This window comes from Chelonoidis abingdonii, chromosome 7 (genome assembly GCF_003597395.2).
Source record: "Chelonoidis abingdonii isolate Lonesome George chromosome 7, CheloAbing_2.0, whole genome shotgun sequence".
Classification (NCBI taxonomy): Eukaryota; Metazoa; Chordata; order Testudines; family Testudinidae; genus Chelonoidis; species Chelonoidis abingdonii.
The window spans coordinates 91432142-91446616 of NC_133775.1; the positions used below are offsets into that span (position 1 = coordinate 91432142).

The 14475-nt window shown below is 37.8% G+C and overlaps 1 protein-coding gene across 4 annotated transcripts in view; it reads left to right on the forward strand.

Moving 5' to 3' along the window:
* Window positions 1-14475, forward strand: part of CPEB4 (cytoplasmic polyadenylation element binding protein 4) — a 211834-nt gene that overhangs the window by 149104 nt on the left and 48255 nt on the right. For all 4 annotated transcript variants that reach the window (XM_075068113.1, XM_075068112.1, XM_032801493.2 and 1 more), the window contains one exon: window positions 6142-6223. In XM_075068113.1, the coding sequence (XP_074924214.1) occupies window positions 6142-6223 (82 nt within the window). The remainder of the gene's footprint in view (window positions 1-6141; window positions 6224-14475) is intronic.

Genomic DNA, 14475 nt, shown 5'->3' on the forward strand with positions numbered 1-14475 from the left:
TCCTTACATAGTACCTGTCAACCATAGATTTCAAAGTACTTAAACGATTCTTTACAGATAGATGTGGGGAGAACACGGGGCACAGAGATTAAGTGACTTGCGCAAATTCACATGAGTCAATAGCAGAGTTGACTAGAATCCGGGAGTTCATCTCTCAATCCTTAACCACTTGTATATATTTTGAAATTATTTCTAGGCAGCATGAAGGAAACAGACCAGCAATTCCATTTCCTTTTTAGAGTGATTTGGTCAGACCTTTGCATAAAGCTCTCTGGTATGGAATATCAGCTCTATATTAATTGGGTGTGGCCTGCTAAATATGACCTTTATATAATTAGTCGTCTAAGCAAAGCTGTTTTTATATAAATTCCACTATTTCTTACAGCATGTAAATGTTGATAATATCTTAAAAGCAGCCTTTTGTATTGGGGCTATAATTTGATTCTCATTAGGATCTTGTTTCTCAAGTCCTCTTTTGCCAAAGGTAAATGTGCTTGTCCTTCGAGCCCTCTTACAAAGCAAAAGTTCAGATACCCGAATACAAACTCTTGAAATGCAAAGTTCTTTTTGTGATCAACTTAGGTAAGCAATGTCAGCCACCAGTGAAAATGTCTATAGCTATATAGACATTTTACTTTCCTTTGGGTGATCATTATCCCTATATCCCATTCTTTCTCATTCATATATTTATTATACACAGATCACTAATAGGATTCCCCTGGGGCCACTGCCAATGTCACTCAGTGAATTGGGCCATTTAGAAAACACCACCATGCTGTGGGATAAATCTCCCTCCCCACTGTATGCTTGAAAGAAGAACTACACTCACTTTTGCTGATTACAGCATAGTGAAAATTCATATGATCCTCAAAGACCAACTTTTTCCCATATTTGGTTACCGAGTTAAAAATTGGAGCTTTATATTTATATGTTACAGCAGTAATGTTGAAGCAGTATTCAGTGTGTAGTTACATGTCTCTTTGGCAAGATGGCCACTAATGCTAGTCTCAGATGTTAATTTTTATCATTTTCAGATAAAGTACTTGTTGGTTTGTTGACCACCATGTGAACTTCTAGAACACAGCAGTGAGCAAAACTGGTGCTGTTTTCTTTTAAGTAATTCAGGAACAAATATCTTACATTAATAGAGAAATTCTACTAAAAGTAAAAATGTGTTCATGATGCTTGTCTCTTCACGCCATTGTACTATCCTGATGCTTAGCCTGGCAAATTGTTAATGGACCTCTCTGCCCAGTGAACCAAACTTGCTGATTTAAACACTGCAAGCTCACTGAAATTGATGTTTCAGGGTAGTCAGCATAGATTTAGGTCTGTATTCAGGAATCTGGAAGCCCTATGATATCTGTTCTCTTCAGAATAGGCACTGTCTACAATTGATTGAATAAACAAAGTACTGGGATTCACCCAGTAGTCCCAAAAAGTAAGTAAATCGATAAAATATTTACTCTCTCCACTTCAGGGATAGATCTGCTTTTCTGGTTTTATGCCTTGTTGCTACTATCTGGGTTCAAAGTGCTTTGGGTATTTCTAGGCTAGTCTATCCTACCCAATGTAAATAATACATAATACAGGGTGGACAAAATGTTTATAATTGTGCAAACTGGCAAATGACATGCTGAATTTTGAATGTCTTGCAGGTGATTGAGAAGCCGTGCTGAAAGAGAATTGTAATTGAATAGCACTCAGGACACATGAGTTGCTGTTGAGAGAGTTTCATGGTATAAATAGGGACTTTTTGCTTAAATTTTGCAATTGGACAATAGCATCAGATGTCATGAAATAAAGTATTTGTATTGAGCTTGCCACCATAGTAACTGAGCAACTTAGAAAGATTATAATAACTAGAGGAAAGTATTGGTCTAGCTTCTACTTTTTCACTAATAAGTGGTGCTTTGTAGCAGGCACATGATGCTAAGATGCATATTAACTTGGTTTATGGTCTTTAATGAATGCCCTCAATAAGCTGGGACCCTGAGGAGCAAACTTTTTCAAATGTCCCAGTAGCAAGACTTGTGTTTTCCCAGGATTGAGACTGAGGCAACTCAGTGCCTGAAGCTGACTATGCCATTGGGCATTCCCTCAAGCCTGAGAAAAAACTTGCTTATCAGTTGTATATTGAGAATGCTCTAGATTGTTTAGAAATCTCATCCTACACATTCAGTCATATGATATGATACGGACCTCTTGGTAATTCAGCATTTTGTATCGCCCAGACTTTTCTATCATCTAGGAACGACTGGAACCACGAGAGGGTGGCGAGGATGAGGCTCTGAATGTTTTAGAATCATCTGCACCCTTCCATTGTGAATGATCCATTAATGATGGCTACCAATGGGAACACAGCCACGTAACTTTATTTGGTAATCAAGATGAGCATGGTTGAGAACTGCGGGTGGGTAACCTTGGGAAGCTGAGCTTATAAGACATGGATATCCTCATTAAAAAATCATGTCTCATAAAGGGGGAGAATAAATGGGGTATGTCATTAAAAATGGAAGAGGTAGAAAGTGAACGGGCTCAGGGAAATTTCCGTTAAAGAATCTAATTGTCCCTTTGAGGGAATTTCCAGTTTATTCCCTGTTTCTTCTCCTTTACATATGATTAAATACTGCCTCTGTTCTGAATGCCAAACACTGCCCCTTCCCCCCCCTCCCCACACACACACTCTCACATTCCAACTGGTGAATGCAAATCCCTCTCTGTGACATTCAATAATATAACTTAATCTCGGCACAACACTAAAAATTTAGGGGAGAGAAGTTATTTTGGGGCTGACTCTACAGTTTGTTGGCAGCATTGCATGCAAAATACCATACAGAAGCTGCCTGGCAGTATTCTTCCCATTAAATGTTTGCCAAATAACTGAGATCATTGACAGCGTGGCCACTGAAGGGTCTGCAAGCTCCTGAAATTCCATGCTCCCTCTGTTGTGAGATAGGAGCAGTGGCAGATGTACACAAGCTGGAGTTTCCAGCTGCTTCAATATTGGTGAGGCTGAGTTCTAGATCTATTGCTAAAGAGAGATTCAAAACACAAAATAAGGTACAGAACAGAAAGAAATACATAGGGAGAAATGTTGAGAGATTGGAAAGTGCTACAATATCTTTAAAAACAAAAACAGCCTCCCCCCAAAACAAACAAACAAATAAAAACCCCCACAGAAACGAAAAACAGTTCTGGATGGAAGCAAAGAGACGCTTTGAAAGTTTAGAGATAATGTCTGCCTTTATTCATTTCTGACTTGCATGGATTATACCTATTCCCATTCAAGTCAGTAAGGATAAGGAACACCTTTTTACCTCTGTAATCTATTCAAATTGATTTCATTGAAATGTAAGGCCTATCTATACTTCCAGTGCTGCAGTGGCGCAACTTCACCAGTGCAACTGCACTGCTGTAGTGCTTAGTGAAGAGGCGATCTATGCTGACAGGAAAGCTTTTCCTGTCAACCTAGGTACTCCACGTCCCTGAGAGGGAGAAGAGCTGGGAGAAGCACACCTGATGACATGGCACTGTCTACACTAGGAGTTAGGTCAGTGTAACTGTCACGGGTGTGGATTTTCTACACTGTAGAGTGATGTAATTATACCAACATAAGTTTATAGTGCAGACCAGGGCGTGGAGTTGTTAGAATTATAACTAGACTTGGAAATCTATAGGAACCAGGGACAAAAATATCAAATCAAGAAATTAAAAGAACCAGTGAAGAAAGAAACAAGTAGGAGAAGAAACAAATGTGAAGCTGGAGGAAAAAAGTGTAAGGAACCAAATGTTCCTAAACTAGTATTTTTTGGTAGATACTTGTGCTCTCTTGTAATACAGGTTAGTGAGAAAAATAAACACTGAAAAGATGAGGCGGATACACAGAAAATTGATGCACAGAAAATTGGCCATATTAGTATGGTAAATGTTTCTGTCCTGTCAGTGACTGGAGTACAGCTAACTTCACGTTTTTGCCATGCTTTCTCTAAGGGTCATCTGCATGCTACTGTAATGAGCTGCCTCTTGAGAGGAATACTTGAACCATTCTGTGGCAGCAACACACAAGGTTGTGGGTTTTGGAGGTGTTTTTTATTTTGAGGGGAAGTGAAAAATAAATTCTTAGTTAAAATTAGTATTTTGTTTTTGGTAGGAATGTGACTTACTAAATAGGAATTAGGCTAGGACACCAGAGCCAACCACTTCTATTAAAATACCATGGAGTATTTAGTGACCACAAATGGCCATGACCAGTTTCTCATTTAAAGATTGACTCTCCTGCAATACAGTGCCCAGCCAAAATGGCATCAGTATTTCAATACTGAGGCAAATGAAAGTATCAGTTATTGAATATATGGCACCATTTTATGCAGTTTGTTTCAACTTCTCATCCAAATACTGAGCAAATCTGTCTCTACTTTACAAAATTATAGCTTCGCATCTAGATGTAGAGAGAAACTAAACCCCCACATTGGTGGGTAATAGTTGATATAGTTGTATACAAGTTTACTCCAGTCTCCTATCTCGAGTTGCTTATAACTTTTCTTGTTTCTTTATGGGCAGAAATTTTTCCGCACTTGGTCTTGGTTTTGGGTTAAAGGAGAATCTCTCTTGGAAAACGAACAAAATATAACACCTGGGATTAGAGGTGGTCTCCTTTTTGAACACAGAAATTAAATGCAATGTCTGTTAATGCAGTTTATCAAAATTCTACTTGCCTGTTTCCTTGCGAGAGGATGGTTGTGGGGAAACTTTTTTTTCAGTGATGACTATATTATTTCATCCTGGGGCAATATATGTTGTGCCTGGACTAGTGAACACTTGTAATTTTGCAAGACTCTATTATTGAAACATGAAAGTTAAATATAGACACTAAAATCAAGAAATTGAGAACCATAATACTTGGCCAAAGTGTTTGGTGTTGGTTTGGTACTAAGTTAATGCAATACATTACTTTTAACTTGCATAACCAGATAGGTGGCTTTGACAGACATGTGAACTTTGATCTTCTCTTCAGTTGAGCATTGGCTGTTTTAGTCAAGAAAAGGTGACCTATGAAATATGCTAAAGGATGATGCTAAGGAGAAATCCTTGGTAAATTCACTTCAAATGGATCAAGATGATGTGATGGTAATATATACAAGTCAACTTGTCTCTAAAGTTTGTCTAGTGCTTTGTTTTTAAGTGTTCGTTTAAAATTGCAAAGTTCTGGGTGTAGAGAGTGAAATTTTACAGTACAAAATGTTAACTTTTTACCAAAAAACGAGGCTGTTTGGAGTAAATGGAAATATTTGCAGTAAATGGAATTCTGTGAACTTCAATTTTAATTGTGCAGACTTTGAAATGACGGATAGCTGTATAACACTGGATTGACATCCATTGTAGTCTAATGGCATAGTTTAAATTGGTAAGTGCTTTCCTTAACAAGGATGCTTTCCTGAACTGGGGCCTTAAATTGCAGTTGGTTTCATTGCTTCAAACAGGATTTATTTGAGGGCGGAGAAATAGTTTTTGGAGTAGTTCAGTCTCCAGACTTCAGCTGGCCTGAAAACGTCAATGGAAACTAAATTGATGAAAAAGGAGAACAAACTTGTATGTCATTTGTTTTTCAATTTTCTAGCCAACTCTAAAATATACCTGAACACTCCTATCTTACTTTTCTTTCTTAAAACAAACATAAAGCAACCCAAATTTTCTTGGCCTCTTAAGAGTATCAGTTCTCACTGTATTTCTATGGCTGGCAAAATAAATGTTCAATGTCAGTACGATAAACTTATCTTTTTTTTTTTTTTTAAGAGAGAGATTGCTTTGCAGTGAGCTTTAATACAGGTTGTCTCATTTTAATTGTTTTTTAAAACTACTTATTGCAATGAGGCTTTTTTAGGAGTAAAACTGTACTTTCATTTGTTTTCAGATATTTTGTTCATGGTGTTGCTAATGCAAAACTGAAACTTCAGATATGAATTTACTGTTACTCAATAAAAGCCCAAGAGTCTTGTAGTTTTACTTTAAATATAACTTCATTGTATACGTTTAATTCTGATCTAATGTTACAGGGTGGAGTTGAAGCTTCTGCATATTTGAGGTAGCCTTGGAAAGCATTTTGCTGTCTAAATTGGCTTTGTTTGTGTTTACTTACAGGATCGCACAAGAACTTTTGACATGCATTCTCTGGAGAACTCGCTGATTGACATAATGAGAGCTGAAAATGATTCACTGAAAGGTAAATTTAGAAGGCGACTGTTTCCTGCAGTAAATAATTAGGATGATGTGCTTGGGCAGGATACAAAACTTGTCTTTTGTTAAAACAACTAAGGTATCATTTGCATATTGCATGCTGGTCAACTCATCTAGGCCTCATTTTCCTTCTCTGTCAAGAGATGAAGGTATCAATGCACATGAGCACCTGTGTGTGTCTAATGTCTTGATCAAGGAGACTACGAAATGGAAGCACAGGGCATTCTTTTGTGTAATAAGTGGCTTGAATTGTGTTGAATATTTTTTAAACACGCAGCATGTAAAATTAAATTCTCAGTTTCTGGAATCTTATTCAGATAGGTGAAACATACTGACTTACTTGATAGTGTTTTCCCTCTTCAGTCACATATGCTCTTTTGTCTCTGCAAAAATGTCTTCAGTGCTTATTTAACTAACTCAGTGTCTAATATGACTACTAAGCTATTTCATCACAACTCTTTGTCTCAAGTAGTCTTTCCATTGACTATGCCACACACTTGCGTAATTATGTCCATTTCCCTTTTGAATTATGAGGTTCTCCTGATGCAATACTTTCTCCAGAGTAAAGATTGAACATTCTTGTGCTGTCTCTCAGGAATGAGAGATGCTTAAATATATAGGAGAAGTATACTTTGCAAGTGAAAGATTTAAAAAGAAATGAGTTTTAAGCTTCCTGATGAAAGTGTTCTGAAAATGTGCTAAAGAAACAACTGTCTTCTGAAAATGCTTTTAATACACATAGGTTTTACATTAATATACTGCTTAATAGAAGTAGTACATGCTATAAAACCCTGAAGTTTAGTTCATTGCAGGTCAGTGCTAAACACTAATCTTACAATTTCAGTCTCAGGGTTAGTTATCTGAGTACTTATTTATCCACTTCAAGGTTTTTTCTCATTCTTTGTTATTGATCTGAGGCCACTAAAACAGATTTATGGTAGTCTTTAAAAACAAATTTCCCTTAACAACAAGGTTTGTGTTATTAATGAAAGTGACTTGCATTTTAGTAGTGCTTCGCATCTAGTACAATTCTGAAGTACTTAACAGATGTATACTAAAAGTTCATGCATCTAGCTCTGTGGTGAAATGCAGCTACATGACAATTTAGTGCAGGAAATAACTTTCCAACTGAAACTACAAGGGAGTTCTAAGTAGGCAAAACTCCCACTGAGCTTAAAAATAAAAACAAAAAACTTTCCCCATGGGGAGAAGGGTACCAGTGCCATTGGCTCTTTAAGGTTGCCAGTTTGGGCTGGATGTATTCCTGGAGGTTTCATTACATGACATAATCGTCAATTAAGCATTAATCTTTAATTCCTGGAGACTCCAGGACAATCCTTGAGGTTTGCTACTGTTTAATAACAGCAAATTGTAAGGCCTTCATTTTTTTGTTTTTTCCCCCACATGCCATCAGAGCACAGTACTCTGTGTATACCTTGGCATCATAATGGAGCCTTAGTTCAATACTGAGTCAAAAGTCAAGAGTCCCACTTAAATTAAGCACCTGGAATTTGCTTGGAGGCCTTTCATCCAGCTATGAGGCGGGCCCAATCCAGCTTTTAGCTGATTAAATCTGACAAGCTCATGGTGATGTGGCTGCAGACCAAACTCAGCTTTTAAGGGAAATAGTTTTCTAACAAAGTAAGGTTGCTATGTTATGTTTGGTAATTAAGGGCAGTTTTATACAGGACTGTGATGGGTTTAACTGCTCTGAAAAAGTCCTTTGGTTTTCAAATGGTTCTTTACTTTAAAGTGAAAAGTATTCAAAGAGTGGAATAAATGTCAGCAAAGAATAGTGTATATTTCTGATGCATACTAATTCTTCCTTGAGCTTGATTTGTTAATCCCTAGTGCACAATCATCTGTATCTGGTATAAAGCTCTGTGGTGTTGCATAATCAGAACACAGCAACATCAATCAGATATTATTCTGGAAAATTTTATGCTGTATTTTTGTTAGGTGCTTGACATATATTACTCTAAACTATAATATTCTTTTTGGATGTTTTAAGGTTAATAGCCCTAAAAATATACTTGCCCTACCAATGCTTCCATTTTAAAGTAGTACTTCCTGGGCTACATTTTTAAGTTACTTACATAAAACTTGTGGTACATAAATCCCTGTTCTCTGCTATTATAGCTTAGCAGGCTTGTGCAGTGGTTTATTTGCTATAGTATTTTTAGGAATGTGCCTTTTTAAAAAAAGAATTAGCTTGAATAATGTGTAAAGAATCAGCAGAAGGTAAGAATCTTAAAATATGCTGACTTGTGGTTATTTTATAGTCTTGCTGTCCTTTTTTTTTTTTTAATACCTGCAGTTATGTAAGTTGATCCATAAAAAATAGTTATACAGGTTTTTTTTTTATGGGTTACTTTTCATGGGCAGTGTTTTTAAACTAATTTGGATTGTCCTTCCATGTGAAGTGATGGAAGTTCCATTGCTTGAGACTTTAAAAATAGACTGGACAGAGCACTAGAAAACATACTGTAGGAAAAAATCTGGGATTGGCAGGGAGGTGGACCAGATGATCTAACAGGTCTGGTTGCTAACTTCTGACTTTTTGATAAAATGTAACAATGACTTGCATGTGAGTATTCTAAATCAGGTTACTTCCTCCTTTCATAGCACGATGCACTCCAGAAATAAGGAAAAATATTAAAATACACCAAGTGAGCCTTTTAAAGTCTTCAGACCAATTCAGAACTGCGGGAAAATATATTTAGGGATTGGGAATCATATTGTTGGGACCATTGTCTCTTAAGGTTTTGACAGAAACGCCTGTATGTTTAAGTGATGGCCTGACTTAATATTGGGATGTACAGAAAAGTGGTGGCTTTTTGGTTTGGCAGTCTACAGCATAACAATCAGAAAAACTGAACAAAAAGTCTGTATTCTCTGTTATGACTACTTAGTGATTGAGCCTTACATTTACTAATCTTGGGTTTCTTTATGAATAGGTGTAACAATTGTTCTTTGCATGTGATATTAAGCATACAAACAAGGCAATGCTTTGGTTTTTTGGTGGATCCTTGAGAAGCATTTTGAAAATAGCATTGATTCACTGTTAGATTCAGTGTTAAAATCCTGATGAGATTTTGTAAAACGTGATAAAGAATATTTTTGTTTGTGGCTATTTCATTTTTTCTTCCCTTGAATCCTATCCCCATTTCCTTTCCTGAACAGCTGCCATTTCAGTATGTTATTTTTATCCACAAGAGTGAGCGTGCTGACTTCTGCGTAGCCAATGACAATCTGCAGGAGCCTTTCCCTAGAGACTAATTGCATCTTCTTTATATTGTACTCTGCCTTCAGCTGAGCCAGAGATCCAGAGACTAATTTTTTAATCTGGGTCTTCCAGATTGCAGTTTGAGCATTGGTGTAACACTAGATGGCTGACTAAATATTTCCTTATTTCTTCTAGAATGAAATGTCTTTAAATGCTGTGTAGTGGCAGACTTGCTGCTTTAGTGACTATCCTGTACCTTTGTTTTTTCCAGGCTATGGGACTGGCGCTTATTGCCTGAAAGTGGTGCAAAGTGAAAGGGATTAGAGAAGCAGGCTGGCGCACATGCTTCCAGCACTGCAAAGCACTGTTGTAAAAGAGTCTATGTAGAAACAGCCAAAGGAAAAGATATGAATCCGCTCTAAAGCTGCTCGAGAGATACATGGGAAAAATTAGGCTAAAGATGGCTAGGGTGAGAAAAAGCTAGGCTTTGGATAGAGTAGACTAAAACTGAAAAGAATTGGGTGCATGAGGGCGGGCGGGGCGGGGGGGGGGGTAGATTGCCTGAAAATCGGAGAGGGGCAAGGCAACCTGATGAAAATGGAAGTCAAAAAGACCTGATGTTTCTCAAAATGGATTACTTTGAGTTAACTGCTACAAGTAGTAATATTTCTAGAACAATCATCAGCCTCTTCAAGTCATGACAAACTATTAGATTTTAAAAAATGGGTGACGATCCATAATCCTATGAAAAAGATATTTGTGTCAAAGGGTTGGGATGACTTATACAAAGATTTTTCTGAATGCTTGAAGGAAGAAATTAACTGGCATTTTCTTATGCAGTGTTTGGAATGTGGTTTGTTTTTGTGACATCCTATCTGGCTCTTCAAATATATATATTCAGATAATTGTTGACACAAAGTCATGTGTTAATGATCGCACAATGGTCCCCAATCCTGGTTGAAGCCTATAGATGCCACAGTAATAACAATAACTAATAATAATATATAAGGCTATAGTTCTGGCCAGATAAGTGAGTGACCATGCATAATCAGTGTAAAACCTAAGGTTTGATTTTTGTCAGCATCCTAAAGGGATCTACAAAAACAGAAGTATACATATTTTATACTGAGCGGGGATGTTAAACTTAGTAGGCAAAAATGACTTCTCCTTTCCTCCCTTGTTTTGCTTTGGGTGTGCTACACAGTACCCTTCTGGGATCCTGAAGGTACTCAGACCCATGCGTTAAGATCTGCACTTAATATAGCTTTATAATCAGTGAAGCCTTTTGTATTCTATATTAGTTTGGGTGAAAGAGGAGCTGCAATTTTGCCTGTCAATTTTTTATAAAAAAGCTGAACTGATGATCCAGTCTGTACACCCTCTTCTCTGAGCAATTTATAGAAAAAAGATCATTAGTCATTTGAAACTGAAATACATAGAACTTAGTTTTTCAGCATTTCACAAATTAACTGCCTCTTCCCCTCGTTGTGTTGTACGCTGGCCCAGTTTGTCCTAACCATGATTTGGAAGTACTTGTGAGTTATGCATTAAATGACTGCATCTTGTAGTCACTGGTGGTCATCCTGCAAATTCACTTTGTCATAATAAAAATGAAGAATCCATGGAATCTGAGTTAATTGGTAGTATAATGTAGATTACAAGCAGATGAATTCTTCAGTTTTAAAATGGAAGTGAATGTAATACCTACAAGTTAGGGGTCTAATAGACAAGTTAAGAAACCGGTTAGACCTGACACTGCATTGGTTTCCCCTCACCATGACTCTGCTAATCCTGACCTGGGAACAAAGGATTCCAGTCCTATAATTGTCCATTGCAAGTGGGTTAGGATGCTACTGCCAGACTCTTCATTTGTGACACTCAAGGTTTTGTACTCTTGCCAAATGTTGTTAATGTACTAACTCATCATTTGACCTAGTCCTTGAATTATTTACAAGCCTTTATTTTAAGCCCCTTTAGCTATTTCTAGTTTACAACATGGTTGTTTCTACAACTTGTGTGGGTGTGTGTGTGTGTGTGTATATATATATAATATATATGTGTGTGTGTGTATATATATATATATAATATAAAATACTGTGTTTCCTATACCTCTGTGTTGGTTCTCCCCAACCTCTCCTATATATCTTATTGGCTCTTTCTTAGAGCCTTTAGAATGTAGCTATTTTAAAATTAATCTCTTAAGAAGTATCTTTCTGTTTGGTTTTTAACAAAATGAAATAAACAGAGAGACACTATCAGAAATCAGGGCCATGTTGGAGATTTGGTTTTAAACTAATAAAGGAAAAGTAATGACCAATCATCAGGTCTTGGCTTTCATGATTCTTACGCCTATTATCTGGCCAATTTTTGACCACTCTTCCATTTAAAAAAAACAAACCCCGAATCACCTTAGATTGTGATCATTTCACTTTTTTAAATGTGGAAGAACTCAAAATTCATGGCAAGCAGGAAGAACAGAACAGACATGGAAGAAATAATGTTGCTACTGTGGTAAACTGAAACTGAATGACAGCGAAGCAGAGCGTGCCAGGGTTTTGACCACTAGCAGGGTCCTTTTGCAGCTCCGTAGTTGGTCAATTCTTGGCGGGGGGGGCCTCGGGCCTTCGCGCGTCTTCAGGCACTTTGCGGGGGTCCCGAGCGAGTGAAGGCCCGCGCAGAACTTGCCAGCAGACCAGGCACGGAAGGACCCCTCACCGATGCTGCTGAGTCGGCAAAATGCGCTCCGTCCCAAAATCTTGGCGCCCTAGGCAACCGCCTAGGTCCGACCTGAATGAAGCGCCGGCCCTGAGCGCAAGTACTTTTGCTTTGACACTGTTATGCTTGATTGGTTCCTGGTCCTCTTGGACCTGGGATGTCAATGTGAATACGACCCATATATAATAACTGCCTGAGATTAGAAGATCAAGAGAACATTGTGTTTGAGTCTAAACAGATCGAGATGACTTTTAGGCTTTTTGCAGGGTGGGGAAAAAGGAGAAGATGACAACTCCGCTCCCAAATCCTCATTTGGCCTAATTCATTATATAGAAAAAAGATAATGATGGGAAAGGAACCTTTGCTCTTGATTAGCTAGCTGCAACAGAATTGGACTCATCTGAAACTCGGGGTACGATTCGGTCGAAGAGCTACTTAGCAGAGTATGTAAAAATAGAAATAACATTGATAAATGTTTTAGCAAAAAAATGGAAGTTCATTAGATTAGCCTGGAAAAAATTGTTTGGCATGAGGTGGTGAGCTCAAGTGACTACACTTAAAAAAAAAATACCAAAAACAAAACATCTCACTTTGTGACCTATAGTGGTTAAAGCATTACCCTAAAATTCGTGAAGAAATAACTGAAAGATTATTGTAGGGCTGTGCTTCTCAGCTTCTGAGTGTGGCTGGATGATAAAATACGTGAACGGAGGTGAGAACACATTTTAATTCTAGAAAGATTGGAGTAACTTGGTGTATACACGTTAAGTACCGAAATACAGTACTTTTGAAAGCAAAGGGTTTTGTGTGTGGTGTGGTGGTGAGAGTGAGGCGGGGCAAAACTTGCTGAAGTGTAGGAAGAAGAAAATATTTAGACTCCCTGCATTACGCTGTTATGTAGTCCCCAACTTGTTTTCTTTCAGTGCTGTTTGTGTTGCTGCTATTTTAAGTGCCTTGTAAATACAGGAACATCTAATTCGTGAACAGATTTTGTAGCAGCACAAGTAACTTCTCTCTGGGATGCAGGAAGAGGTGACTTGTGGTTGTGTGGTCTCATGCGTCACTCATGCTTAATCGAAACTTGCAAATGTACACTTAGCTCGCTCTTGACTGCTTTCAAACTGCTGCAACTCAGAAGATTCATGTTGAAGCAGGGGGGGCACATGTGGCTTGTATGTGTAAGTGAATAGCTCAATGTAATGCCATCCCTCTTTTGAAGTTAAGTCTTTCAAAGGTATGCATTGTTTTTGTATTTCCTGGGCATGCGGATATGTGAACTTCTATCATTCAGTTTATGAAATGTAAACCGTTAAGTAAAATAGAGAGCTTAAAAAGCTGGAGTCTAAGTCACATGTGAGCCCATGTTTTTTTTTCCCCATAATAGTCTCGCGCTAAACACACATGCAACTGGCACTCTGACATAACTATAAAACAACCATGAGAATTAGAGAGAGGTGAAGTGAGTAATGCTTAATTGGACCAACTTTGTTGGTCGAAAGAGGCAATTTTCAAGTTTAGGACAGAGCGCTTCTTCCAGTCAGTGCAGAAAGTGTTAAAGGGTCACTTCCCATATTCTATTGGGCCTGGAAAAAAAACAAAAAGACACTTAACGGTTAAAATTTAGCTCATGTATGTGATTAGCTTGTTGAACCAACACAAATGAGACTTGTCTCCAAAGAAAACAGGGCCAAATTTTGCTTGATTTATATGAGAACTGTGAGTCAATGGAGTTAATTTACACAATGTATTCCTCAGAGTTTACTCAGAATTGTCCATAGTCTAAAAGATGGTCCTGTGACTACAGAAGCAGATCTCTGAAAACCATAGGGCCTGACCTAGGTCAATGACTTTCAGAAGTGACAATTATTTTGACTGCCTAACTTGAGAACTAAATGATAGGGACCCGAATTCAGCAAAGGTGAGTCTCACTCCTCTGAATTCAAGCGTCCTTCAGGGTACTCAGATTAGCAACCAGATATTGATAAGGTTTAAAAGGCTAAGCATCACAGTGGTTCGAGCTCTCTTTACGGTGTCACGCATGACTCCCAGTGCCACTATAAACCCCCTGCCCCCCCGGAATCTGACATCTAAGATGGTTACCTATGATAAAATATTTGGTATTAAGCAACAATAAAGAATCAGGATCATAGACACAGTCAAATAACAGACTGAAAATGTAGGAGTAAATTTTGGTTATGTTTAAAGCATCATGGAACGAAGAGGTAAATTGCTTTTATGCTAATGATTCTGAGTGTTCTTTGATGCTTAAAATACAGTTTTGAGGTAGCAGAGATCAG